Genomic DNA, 14,516 nt, shown 5'->3' on the forward strand with positions numbered 1-14,516 from the left:
CTCACGTTATCCGCGCACACACGTAAGTGGACTGAACCAATTCAGACTCGCTTCCTGTCTGGCTGCCATGGCGTACAGCTGTTCCCAGACCAGCGGAGCCTTTCCGTGCAGCTAATTGAGGATACTATGGGAGTAATTATCCTTGCCAAATGATGACCGGGGGGGGGGGGGGGCGCAGGATACTTTCTGAATCCATTTTTTTACAGGCCACTGACAATAAACAACATTTGGTCCTCCTCATTCTCACTAGGGACAGATGGCTCAAACTACTGTCATCCCGTGCTAGTGCTACCTTGTGTCCCATTTGAGCATATATTTTTAAGGGGAAATCCTATAAAAACTGCATACATAAATAAATAATCTGAGGGTTGCATTTTTAGTTTCATTTATCAGCTGCTTAGAGCAGTGGATACCTTCTCTTTGGCATTAATTATGGAACCTTCTCTTTCATGCATAAATTATGGAAGCTGTTTAAAAACAATCCCAGGACTTAACTGTACAGGTAACTCGCAACTTGCATGCATTCAGCGGAATGGGGGTGGGCGTCCAGGAAAAGAGACATTGGCAATCCCACCTGATATTGAACCCAATGTGTTATGACTATAAGATTTTTTTTGCTTTGCACACTATCCCTGGGGCATTAACCCAGTGTAAACTGAAAACTGTCGTACAACATAACGTGCACTCTCTTTCTGGAGAATGGAGAAAAGGGTGGGTATCCCCAGATGAATTAAATATCAAGTTTGCCGTTTGGAGCTGCTATTAGATCTAGTCCCTTATCTTGGATACTGAGGTGGTACAAAGAACTTTTCACCAAAGTTAACGTGGACTTTTTTTGACTGAGTTTGTTGCTTTTAAAAAAATATGAAGTAAGTCCCCACTTTCTCACTCTGTGGTTAAACACACAGAAAGGTTCCTCAGTTGAAACACCTCCCTTTTCAACTGATTACTAAACACCCTCTTTAACCTAATAGTGTGCAGTTCAGATTTCTAGGATACTCACCAAGTATCTGGTGGACATTTGCAGCCTTCAGACCCATGAGGTCAGGAAGCTGGTCTATGATGATCTCCCTGTCCGCTGTCTGCTTATGAACTCGCTCAATGCTTCGCCTTTGCCAGTCTGTCCAATAAATATAGTCCCCCAACAAAGTGAAACCAAATATATGAGGAAGCTTATCCTCCACAAGGACTCTCCTGCTAGTTCCATCTGTGTTCATGACCTTCACAGGTACAAACAAACATACAAATATAAGTGATAGTACCTAGAAAGCAATGATTATCAGACCATTTAGTTCACTAAATTTCAAACTGTGCAACTCAACATTATAAATTAAACGTAAGTCCAAAGTATTGTTATAGATGTGGGTAAAATTAATAAATGCTAGGATTTTGCATATTTGTGGTATGAAGAGAGAAATACAAGCTGCAAAGGGATTCTTGGGTAGCCTGGCCAAGCTAGGGGCCTTACGGGAACAATAGAGAGCCACTGAGGGTCGTTAACAAGACAAGACTTGCCCCAGGTGGGACCAGAGACTGGGGATTTGGAAGTTGCCAGGGCAACTGCTCTGATGGAGGGCAAGGGGGCTTCTGGGAAGAAGGAAAAAAGGGGGAGATCCATCCTTGGAGTGCGCTGGCTGCAAGCAGCTTATGCTGCTGCCTCTTGGAATGACTATGCTGTAAGATCTGGACCCCCTCCATGCAGACTGAAGGTGTATGACAGTCTCCCCTGGGTCTTCCATTCTCCAAAGGGACACACACCTTGCGTGTGAGCCTGTGGCCCCAATGTGCTTTTGCCACTGCTTGGCAGAGAGACGGGCAGGCACCGGGCTTCTGTAACAGTATCCATCTACAGAAGAAGTATCCACTGAATATACATACGATGCTCTGCCATTCCTTCTTTCCTTCTTTTGGCTTTAATTCCTCATAAACATTAAACACACACACACCACCTTTACAGAAAACACTAACAAAGTTACGTCATACGGGTGACGTATTCATGCCTGTAGCAATGGAAAGGCAGCAATGCCCACTCCCCACCCTCCGCACTGTCTAACACACTTTTTTACCTTTGGACAGGTTGCCCTTTGCAGAAGTTACAAATCCATGGCATGTTTCAGAATTCACTGAAAATCACCAGTGCTGAACTGCACTACCATATATCCATACCCTCAGGAAATGTAAGCATAAGTAATGATTAACTTGAAAACAGGATGTGTGTACATCTGTACATGAAAGGAAAGTCAATCTGGTAGATCACCTTCCTTGTCTGTTCCTTGCTTAAGACTGAAAGCCCTTTGTGTTTTTGCTCCTCTGAAAATGCTATATATATTGATGGTGATTTGCAAACAAAACCTAGTGGTATGAGACAATTCTTGTGAACATCCTGTGAAAGATTTCCCCCTCCGTTCCAAATATCAGGTGCACAACACTAGAGCATCTCCTCTTATGTTACCAACAGAATCCCATGTAGATCCCACACTTCTTATTTCCTAAAACAACAAGAATTATGTGTGAGAGCTGGATTATAAAGCATTTGGTTTGTAAAGAGACTGAAGCCTGGAACCCTACCAAAGACTCATATACATAAGGAGAAAGTAAATGCTTTTCAATAGCATAAATGAGATTTAAATATAGTTAATTGAAGTTGCTTGAATTAGAATTAGATTTTAATTGGCTAGAATCAGATCTAGCCAATTAATATATTTCCCAAATTTATCTCTATGGAAGTGAAATTGTGCCATCTAGCCCCAAGTCATGCATAGCCCCAAATTGTATGAGTGTTTTATAATGGATGCGGGTGGCGCTGTCGGTTAAACCACAGAGCCTAGGGCTTGCCGATCAGGTGGTCGACAGTTCGAATCCCTGCGACGGGGTGAGCTCCCGTTGCTCAGTCCCAGCTCCTGCCAACCTAGCAGTTTGAAAGCACGTCAAAGTTCAAGTAGATAAATAGGTACCGCTCCAGCGGGAAGGTAAATGGCGTTTCCATGCGCTGCTCTGGTTCTCTAGAAGCGGCTTAGTCATGCTGGCCACATGATCCGGAAACTGTATGAAGGCTCCCTCGGCCAGTAAAGCGAGACGAGCACCACAAACCCAGAGTCGTCTGCGAATGGACCTAATGGTCAGGGGTCCCTTTATACTTGTAATGCCTAATAAAGGTTTGGTGAAGTAAGTCGTAAGTATGAGTGGTTCTCAGAGCCTATAAGGGAAGTCTATTATGCTTTTCAGGCTTTTTAGTACTTGCTTCTATTTACATGTGTACTTGCCCTATTTAAATGTGATTTCCATGCATGGATTCCTGGTGGGACAAGAAGATGTGCACAGGGAAGAAATCTGGAAGAATGTTACCACCCAGGCAGGCTCATTCTTCAAGCTGCATTGAGGCCCGCCAACACCACCCACTGCGCCATACAAAGGCTTGGTTCTCACCTGAAAAGCACCTGTTTTAACCATGAATGAGATGCAAACACTACCAGGGGAGAAGTGGCTTTTTCACACACTTCTTTTGACTGGCTGGCACCTCAGTTAGCTTCAAAAGCTGTCTACTAAGCTGCTTGGTCTTCTTCTGTTTCCTTTTATTGTACCTTTTCCCTTTTGTTGTATGACACTTTGAATCCCTCCCCTTTTCAGCCGAAAAGAAGAGTATGTGTATACGAAATAGATAGATAGGAAGGTAGACAGACAGACAAGACAGATAGATATCCCCCAAGAGGTAATTTAAGGTTTACTAGGGGCCACTGAGAACTTTGCAATTAATTGGGTTACTAGGTTGCAGCAATCTGCTGTTAACCTGAATTGGAAGTGCTATCCCATAATATTTTTAAAAAGAGGTGGGTCCAGGGTGACAAAATGTCTGTCCATTCACAGTATATTTGGGAAGGAAAGAAAATAAGACAATAAATACACTTCAGTAAATTAGTATTACAGGCTCAGCTATGAATGTTCAGTAACTTTGTTTGAAATGTGCTAGGCAGAGTTACTTTTTCAATAAAAATGAAAAACTCTCAATCTGCAAGAAACCCTTCTACATCCAGCTGGTGTCTCCAGTGGTTTCTGCTCATTTTAACCACTATGTGGTTGGATTTCACATTTTGAGGCCACTCCTAAAACCCTTCAAACCACAGCAACAATACAGACTAAGACAGAAAACAGATGTGACTTCCCCGCACTACATTTCTTCCTAGAGTGACTAAGCTCCCCACAAGGGGGAAATGGCCTGTTTTAGCCATCACAACTAGAATCAGAGAACTGTAGAGCTGGAAGGGACCCTGAGAGTCATCTAGTCCCAACCCCTGCAATGCAAGAATCTCCAAGGAAGGAGAGTCCACAACCTCCTGAGGGAGTCTGTGCCACTGGCAAACAGCTCTTACTGTCAGAAAGTTCTTCCTGATGTTGGAATCTCCTTTCTTGAACTTTAAGTCATTGGTTCAGGTCCTATCCATCTGCAGCAGAAGCAGGAGAAGGAACCGAAAGTTCCAGTTCAGGTTTGTAACATAAAGTAAGTGTAAAACTGCTCTGAAATACATGTGCTAACAGCATACAAGTCATTTTCCATGTAATATTTCTCATTGGAACTTAATCATTCTCTTCTCCCATTATCCATACAATTCAGTTATACTCCTCAATTTTTTTTATTTGCCTCCTGTTCTTTTCCAAGCAAGTGTAAGTACCCCCACAGCCGCTCATGATATGCCCCATCTGTTCTGTCTTGTCCACAACCATTTTTTCTGCAATTCTGATTATTATCAGCCACCCAAAGTCTAAATACTGTCTTAAATAACTTTACTATTTTTCATGTTGTATCCCTGTGCTTGGATCTCCTTCCTAGGACCCCTTATGTGAATCCTTTGGCTTAACTCCTTTGTCTCCAACTGAAGCAAAGCCTAAATATACCATGATGTGGAGGAACATGTGTGAGCTGCAGTCTCCTGCTGTGCAGGAGGATGGAGGGGGTTCATATGGATTGTCTCAACTGAACTTCAATATTGACAATTTTGATATTTGAATCTATAAAATTCATTCTTGGTTTGTTCCCCACCTTCAACTGCAAAACTTTTAAATATCCAACAAAATCTCAAGGTCTGTTGGTCCCGCCATGAGTGATTATTACTAGTCAAAGAGACCACTGATTTCAGTAAACCCATGCAAACCAGAGCAAATGGATTTAGGATTATAACCACTGCAGGGGAGGGGGACTTTAAATAATTTGGAGAAATGCCTACCTAATCACAACCTAATATGCACACTATATACAAACTCATTTGCTCATTTCAAAATAGTCTGACCAGCTCTAGAATTACAATAGTCAGCAGGTTTAGAGTATCTGTTTCGTCTGCATTTTTCCCTTAATACTTGCAGAAGCTCTGGCCCCCCTACTAAACCAAACTGTGTAACAGTCTGCTCTCAGTTTGGCAATGAGTCAACTGCTCTGGCCTATCCATTTTCATCTCTTTTTTTGGAAAGGGTTGTGGAGAGAGGGGGATGGAACAGAGAACAGTAGGTACAACATGGGATCAATCTTGGTGCATCATAATTCAAGTCTCTGAGATAAGGGGTGGGGGGAGTCTAAAAATCAGGACAATTTCCCCAAATACTTGATATGGGGATGGGTGGACTAAAATAGGAGGCAAAGGCATGCTTCACTCTACTCTTAAAATTTTGTATCTTTGATTTCTTGATTAGCTCAGAGCGAGTGAAGACTTTCTTCCTACAACAGTGAGGCAGCCCAGTTAATATTGCCTCTCACCCTCCCCTTAACCCAGTAAGTCAAGACTCAGAAGCAGCATGGTGCAATGGCGAGGCTTCTGATTTTCCCTCACAGTAGTCCGCTACGGTTTAGGCAGCACTGGGAATTCTGGTGTGTCCAAGTTCTATCCTTTGGAATTAAGTCACTGTCCATATTTCGGCAGAGAATGTGGGAACTAATGATGAATATTAAGAGTGTGTTCTGAGGAACACATGATGTTAGATGCAAAAACATAATGACTTCAGTTTTCAAGGCACACCTGATCCTTATCATTGCACACTACTGTTCCTCACTACACAGTCTAGGATTTATGGAGCTGGGGAAACATAAAATGCCTTGCATTACAAAGAGAAATTTCAATTACGCTTGGAAAATAGTAAATGGAACATTAATGATATCTATCTTGCCCCTCCTAGTTATTATTTTTTTAAAAAATTATAATTCATTGCTGGCCCTACCCTTGATGTCTGTAGGTTCACATAATCCCATCTAGGGCCCAGAGCAAATGCAGAACCAGCAGGTGCAACCCAAAACATCCTTGTTCAAAAAGGAATTGTACTGTTTTAAAGGAGTCTTCATATGCTTAGATTATCAGAAACTATTTATTTTACTATTTCATAAACTACAGAAATGTGCTCTGGAGTATGAATATACCAGCTCCTAATGCTCGCTAGCCTGAACCTATGCTGGCCAACAACTTACAACAGCTGGCAAGACCTAGACATGGAAAAACACTTCTTGTTTTGAACTACTGAAATGTGAATATCTAGACTTTGTAAAGTCTAAGAATCACTATTTTTTACTTTAGGCTATATGTTTGTGTATGTTACGAGCCAATGTGCTTCTGTTAGTAGAAGCAGTATCTTTATTAATAAAAACAGAAAGTTGATGCAAAAATTATCTTGCTCTACAAATTACTGTTGTGTGAAATCTCAACTGAACCCAGAACAATTATAGGAGTACACTTCATTGAAGTGGACTGATAAGCTATAGGTGGTAGACTGGCAGCCGATGGCTTCCTAAATCTGGCATACAAGAAATGGATAAGCACTTGCAAAGTTTAAATTTCTGACAATGAATAAGGGTGCACTTGCCAGTAGACTTAACCTTTAAGCAAACCCTTATTTCTCTGAGTACAATGTGTGGAAGACCCTCTTTCAGGGAGGGGATTTATAAGGAAAGGTTTTTGCAGTAGGGTAGTGATCTGGCTTCTGAGGGATTGAATGCATATGTTGAGGGGGAACACTTTCTTTGTGTATAATCATCAAGCTGAGGAAAATAATGGCAGAGCAAGATTCAGACATCTGAGTGAAAAACCCCTTGCTAAAAGTACTAAAAATTAAAGATAATGGGGGTTGGTGTGTTAGTGTTAGGGTGTTAGTGTATGGTTTTCTATCTTGATTGGATGAGAGAAGAACAAAGTAATTAATAGAAAACAGAGAATGGTTAGATAATAAATAGAAAAAGAAAAAGCATATGCATATGCAAAAAGCTGGGAAGTTAGTTGCAAGGGTATATAGCCTGCTCTTAATATGCAAAAATGCACAACACACATATAAATGCCACACCCATGCTAGATACTTTGAAGATGGGTAGCATACGTGACCAGCACAAGCAAAGGGGAAAACCCTCACCCCGACTCATATTCAACTTAGAGCAGGGAATGAATAAATATGAAGTCAATTCAACAGAGCATATCATACATTTTTAACCTCATGGCACAGCAGGGGAAAATATGCTTTAAACCTGTAGCAAGTCAATGAGAAATCTTCCCCACTGGTAAGCACAATAGCAGCCATCCAATTCAATAGACGTTTATCAGTGAAACCTGATCGAGATAAATGAGGAAGCAGTTGAGCCACAGCCTTCCTCTGCCTGCTGCAGGCTGCCAGATAAAATGGAAACAAAAGCTCCCTGCTGAACCTCCCCCCACCAGTCTCCATTAGCACCCCCCACCCCCCGCTGGTGCTTTACTATCTGAGGGCTATGCAACAGTGCAGCATGAATCAGTAAGCGGAAAGAAAATAATAAAAAACCACACATGCAGCAGTTAAAAAACACACGCAAAATCTGGATTTGCAAGAGACATCCCCGTTTTTCTAGTGATATGGCAAGCTTATTATCTGAGTAATACTGCATGTGCAAAGAAAAAGGTGACTTTATGTATTTTGAAATAACTTCCTATCGTTCTAGTCTATAGCACTCCAAGATTTTATATATTACATGCAAAATCATATAAAACTTAACTGCCTCCAGGTTCATTATAGGTTTTCAGAATCAATACATTGGTACCTTGGTTTACTCTTGCCAACCTAGCAGTTCGAAAGCACATCAAAGTGCAAGTAGATAATATGTACCACTCCGGCGAGAAGGTAAACGGCGTTTCTCTGCGCTGCTCTGGTTCACCAGAAGCGGCTTAGTCATGCTGGCCACATGACCCGGAAGCTGTACGCCGGCTCCCTCGGCCAGTAAAGCAAAATGAGTGCCGCAACCCCAGAGTCGGCCACGACTGGACCTAATGGTCAGGGGTCTCTTTACCTTTACCTTGGTTTACAACCATAATCCGTTCCGGAGGTCCGGTTGTAAAACCAAAACAGGTTGTAACCCAAGGCGCACTTTCACCAATGGGGCCTCCCCTCCAAAATGGGTTGTAATCCAAAAAAATGGGTTGTAATCCAAAAAAAGGGACACGCACTTCCGGGTTTGACGTGGTTGTAATCCAAAACGGTTGTAATCCAAAGCGGTTGCAAACCAAGGTACCACTGTAGTGTTGTATATCACATGGTTACATTGTTATAATGCTTACTTTAACCAAATATAGCAACTTGGTTGCTATATTTAACGTTGGTTAAATTATGCATTATAACAAGCGTTTGAGATGATGCTCTACCTTTGTAAACTGAAATAAATTTTCATTCTCTTTTAATCCTACAACCATTTTTGCACACCAAGAAAACTCAGGCAAAAGGAGCTACTCATCCTACTCGTTTTTGCTCCCCCCCATGTGACTTTGATGCCAAGACCGTTTAAAACCACAGAGTGATATAGACATAATGCAGTATGTGGCTTCAACCAGCCTGCTGTGGTAAAACGGGGATTCAAGGGGATATTCCTTTTGCAAGGTAATAGCTGTGTACTATCATCCAGTAGTTCTGCAATGCACCTAGTCATCACCTATTTCTGGACAGTCTATTTATGGACTATGCCAGCAGTGGTGGGCTTTGGGGTCTCAAATTTCAGTGGTGCCCTGTGCCCCCCTCCATTCTACATTATCGTTTCAGCACTCCCAAGGCTGTGCGCCCAGTGCAACTGAACCAGTTGTGCTACCCCAAATCCATACCTGATGCCAGATTCATGTGTGTTATTTCAGTTTCTACATTGATCTGCATTGTTTTAAAACATAACATCAATTCACATTGATTTCAAAGCAATTTATCATAAAATGAGCATTTTTTTAAAAAAAACCCTAACAAGAGCTATCGCGCAGAATATGAAGATGTAATAAAACTGAATTCTGATCCATGTATTAGTCTTGGAAGTTTGGTTGGGTGACTTAATAATGCAGGTTGGACAAAATCCTCATGTATCTCTAAATGCACCTAGTTTTTATTCAAGCTTGTGAGAATCATACGAGTAGGAAATTCAGCATTACGGTAGTTGTGCATTAATCTTTATTAGATTAATTAGCTATGCTCTGTTATAGAACAAGAAAAATGTTGAACTTTAAGTAGCAGAGGCACAAGTAGGCCTACAGATCATGGTGAATCAAATTTAAATTTCCTCCTAAGGTGGAAGGATGAAAAAATACAAACAAAGAATTTGTCTTTCTAATGATTTGTGTCCGGTATATAAACATTTTTAAGGCTCTGTGGACATCCAAGGAGTGCCAAGCCTTTTCCAACGGATGTTTTGGATCAGCACAAAAAGACGGGAGAATGAGTTCCTGTTGAATATGGAATTTTGTAAGAACTTCTAGTAGAAAGGAGGGATATGTACGCAAGACCACCTTATAAATGTGTTGCTTCCGACAAGGCAGACAGTTCTGAAGCTCGTCTCATCGAAGTTATCGCAACCAAAAATAGGACTTCAAAAGAAAGGTTCTTTAAGGAGATTTGGCATAGCGGTTCAAATGGAGGCCGTTGCTGTGCCAGAATGCAAGTTCCATGACGGAAAATGGTGTGTCACTGGAGGATGCTGTAACATAGTTCCTTTGAGGAAATGTTTGATTAGAAAATTTTGTGACAGCGAAGAGCGGCCAGCAGAACTTAAAATCAAAGAAATGCTGGAAAGGTGGCGTTTTAATGTATTAGCCCGTAGGGCATTTTGAAGACCATGTTGGAGATGGTGGAGAACATCTGGAAGTGTTACTCTGTGTGGCCATAGATGAGAAGCTTTACACCAGGAGGTAAAGGCTGATCACGTTAATTGATAAATAAGTCTTGTGGATGGACATCTGGAAGCTAGAATGGTGGAGATAACATTCTCATCCAGACCACGAGATTTCAGTCTATGGCGCTCAAATGCCATGCAGTCATCTTCAACCCCTCTAGGACTGAATGAGTCAATGGTTCCTGGCAAAGTAAATTGGACAATATGCAAGATGAAATGGTGGGGCCACTGAAAGAGCCTGAATCTCTGACAGCCAAGGCCTGTGGGACCAGAACAACAAGAACCACCTGAGCTTTTTCCAACCTGATCTTCCAGAGGACTCTCGGAATGATGGCTTGAGGAGGGAAGGCATACAAGAGTTCCTTCAGCCATGTTGTCATTACGGCATCCCAGGCATCTGATTGGTTGTCTTGGAACCTGCTGAAGTAATGGGGTAGCTGACGGTTTAGCTTGTGAGCAAAGAGATCAACTTGTAGAGGACCCCAGTAGTGTTGAATCTGAAGGAACACCTGTTCGTTGAGTTTCCATTCCCCTTGATTTACCTGGGATCTGCTCAACCAAACTGCTTGCTGTCAGTGGTGACATGTTCTGCCGTGAGGCTGAGGGGGTGACACTCAGGCCCAACTGAAGAGAAGAGCCGATTCTTTCTGGAGAGATTCCAAATGGGTGTCTCCTTAACGAGATATGTGGGCCTTTGTTGTTGAGTTGTCTGTTTGAAGAAGGACGTGATGGAGTTGAAGATGAGAGAAGGAAACAATTGCCAGTCTGGCTGCTCTCAACTCTAGCCAATTGATGAAGTGAGTGGCCTCCACAGGCCTTGAGTGTAGAGAGATCGACAATGTTCCATCCTTGTAAACTGGTATCCGTGGTTATCTGAGTGTTGCACAGATTTCTGAATGGAGTGCCTTGCCAAAGATTGGAGGTTTGCACCCACCACAGAATGAGTTGAGGAGATAAAGAGAAAAGACCTGGGGCCATTGTGAATGATCGCCCATTAATGTAGAAGTAAAAACCACTGCAAGGTTCTTGCATGGTGTTTCGCCCAAGGCATAATCTGAGAGGCTTACATGCTGAGACCTAGAATTGTTGACAGTTGTTTGACCTTCATCTTTTTTGTCTTTAAGATCAAAGCTGCCGCTGCGGAGATTTTGCTGATCTGCTCTGGTGAAGAGCCACGAGACCTGAATTGTATATCTAGCAGGGCTTCTAGGTGAATAATCCTTTGTGATGGAGCCAAGCATCTTTTTTTGTAGTTGATCAAGAAGGCGGGAGACTCTTCGGGCGAAGAAGATAGACCAACAGGGCTGGTGGGAAAAGAGGGAGTCCATCCCTTGCCCAAACACCCCGGTGAGCTGCTGCCGGTCCACATCGGCAACAGCGCGCACGGTGGAGCCGCCAGGCTGACTCACGAGGAGGTCCCTAAAGGCAGCGCACCTCGGGGGAGAAGGAGGCCGAAGGCGGATCGATAATATCCACTCCTTGGGGAGGGAGGTGTGTGCAAAGCAAAAGGAAACTCAACCCAGATTGGGTTCGCTGCCACGGACTCCCCTCCCTGCACCCTCCCGGCTCTATCCACCACAGGATCCTAAGGACAAGTGACACCCCCCTCGCGTTCCTCTCCAAGTCCCAACAGGGGTCTCTCCAAAGTGCGCTTTGGCGCACGGCAGCTGGCATCTCTTTCTCTCCCTTCTTCTTCTCCGGCACTGGGTCCCTCTGTCGCCGCTGTCACTGCAGCATCAAAGGCTGTGCTGCTGCTGCAGCAACCACCCCCTTCCCCAGTACCGGGTGTCGCATGCGCAGTCGCCACTCCGGGCCCCAGAGCAACGCCAAACGGCTCAGCCCCAGAAGTGACTGCCCCGGCATTCCCTCACAGGCAAAGGACGGTGTGGGCAGGATGCAGTAAGGGTTTTTATACTGGGTAGTAGATTGCAGCCTGGTCTATTGCTTTCATTTTATGGATCAATGGCCTCGTTAGAGAGTAAAATTCATGTCTAATTGCTGTTTTAGGGGTTGCTGTTCCATAGTCTGGAACAGATTAATCCATTTTCCATTACTTTCTATAGGAAAGCACGCCTTGGTTTAAGTCCGCTTTGGTTTAAGACTGGACTTCAGGAACAGATTAAGATTGTAAACCAAGGTACCACTGTATAGATATTTGCGTAAGACTCAAAGACAGGAGTTAAAACTAAGGAAGACTAGATAAAATAAAGCAACAATAAAATGAGATCAAAATTGAAAACGTCTTTGCTCCTGCCTGAGGTCATGTGAGAAGATATACCCAATCCACTGTTCCCAGTGCCCCATGAAATAAATGTGTAGAAACCCCTGTTGATGCTGCAAGCTAAACCACCATTCAGCTTTTTGTCTGAACTTGACCCTGGTGCAGATGCAACACCAAGCCCCCAGTATGGTTTGTTTCCCAACAGCAGCAGGAGTGGATCAAAGCACTTGTGATTTCAGTAGCATGCATCAGCACGTAAATCATAGTTCAGTCTAACTATGGTTTCATGACATGCAGACCAGGTCATTGTCAGAAGTAACCACAGGAGTGGAAAACCCTGCGTGCTTTTTCAATGGCATGGAAGTAGCTGTGGACATAGCCGTAGATATGCACATATATTAAGGGGGTCTAACATTCAGCCAGGAATACAGGAAGAGCAAGCAGATTGCTTCATATGCAAAAGTAGAATTTGTAAGAAGCAAACCTACAATAACTAAACAATAGGAATTGCTAGCAAAGTTCTCCTGAGCCAAGCTTGAAAAAGAACTTTGGGGTTTATAAAAGCATGCCTCAAAATAAGAGGATATTATAAGACTGCCAAATTCTCCTTTGGGAACGAATGGAGCCATCTGTTTCTGTGGAGGTGGAGGAAAGGCTTCCAAGATGATGATAACCTTTCTGAACCTTCAGAAGAACTCGGGAAATTTCTGTGTTTATCCCAGGGGTGCTTCTCTACTTTCAGAATTTCAGTCAATGTGGGGTTTTATAGTCTACAGCTTTAAGAGCTGTGTGTATGAAGCAATGAAGTTCAGAACTGGGAGCCAAGCTGGTGAAAAAAATGCACAACAGCTACAGCAGGTAAAAGCTACGTATTTCTGTGAAATGACAGTAATATCTAGCACTTTCCTTGTGAATACACTCTGTGTTTTATATATTTGTTCTGACTCACCAGCACTGACCTTTTATTCAACAGAAAATAAAATATAATTTAGATAATCCTTAAAGGGCTCAGAGAAAGGCAACAGAGAATGCTGATATTAAAATTCACCAATAATTAATTATGATCCTGAACTAGCTATTTCTAGTTGTACTGATTAATGAGTTTTCAACACAAATTCATCATAGGCTGTCTCAGGAAGCTAGCAGCAAATCTGGGATTTTCGATTGATATAAAACAGAAATAACAGACCTCAATTTTGTCTGTTTTGGCATCTCCCCAGTATATCTTGTTTTCAACATAATCCAGAGCCAAGCCATTTGGCCAGCCGAGAGAAGTATTCACCAAGACAATTCTGTCTGATCCATCTAATGCAGCTCTCTCAATCTTTGGGTTCTCTCCCCAGTCAGTCCAGTACATATAGCTGTAAGGAGAAACAGAAATGTTGCAATAAAATGATAGGAATTTGGGCTGTGGCCTTTGCTTTCTTTAGCTAAAGAGATTCACTGAAACAGATTAGTTAATTTAAACTGCTTTGCAATCTGATGTAAATTTCTCATAAATGTATAACCTAGAAGTGTATACGCGTTGAGCATTGTGTGGTCATCACTATGAACACACTGAAAGGGATATCAAGAACTAGATGCAGTTCTTTCACTTTTTAAACACACGAGAGATTGGGGGGGGGGGAGAGTCTCCCAAATGGAAAGTAAAGTGTTTTAAATAGAACAATATTTAATGCTTACAGGCTGAGACTTACATCTGCTTATGTTTACATTTTAAAAGACAGAAAGAATAAAACTGCATATAAAGCATATGGGAGATCAAGTGAGTAGCTATTCAAACACTAACTGAAAAGTAATTCAGGAATTACACCATATTGTCCTAAAACATGGTCAACATGTCATCTATTGAAAAGGTTCAGGGCAATTTAAAATCTTTTCATGTTGTAAGCCACCTTGAGCATGATTTTAACTATGGAAAGGCAACATACAAATAAAACGAGGATTAAAAATTGATCAAAATAATTTAAAAAGAAAAAAATGCATCAATGTTAAAATTTTGTTAAACCACTCCAGAGATTTATTACAATAGAAAACAGGCAACTCCCGATTTAGGTGCGTCCAAATGAGGCGTGATCACACGCCCCAAAGACATCGTGAAAAGGGGTGGGGCAGGCTTAACAAGGATTGCCTGCATATTAAAGCATCCCATATTCCAGAAAA

At 42.3% G+C, this 14,516-nt stretch overlaps 1 protein-coding gene across 3 annotated transcripts in view; it reads right to left on the reverse strand.

The window, feature by feature from the left end:
- The window catches only part of LRP6 (LDL receptor related protein 6), a 103,243-nt gene that overhangs the window by 31,892 nt on the left and 56,835 nt on the right, over window positions 1–14,516 (reverse strand). For all 3 annotated transcript variants that reach the window (XM_081005410.1, XM_081005411.1, XM_081005409.1), the window contains 2 exons: window positions 13,543–13,714; window positions 1,004–1,220 (listed from right to left, as the gene is read on the reverse strand). In XM_081005410.1, coding sequence (XP_080861536.1) covers window positions 1,004–1,220; window positions 13,543–13,714 — 389 coding nt within the window. The remainder of the gene's footprint in view (window positions 1–1,003; window positions 1,221–13,542; window positions 13,715–14,516) is intronic.

Source organism: Podarcis pityusensis (assembly GCF_964106645.2).
Source record: "Podarcis pityusensis genome assembly, chromosome: 5".
In the NCBI taxonomy this organism is placed as follows: Eukaryota; Metazoa; Chordata; class Lepidosauria; order Squamata; family Lacertidae; genus Podarcis; species Podarcis pityusensis.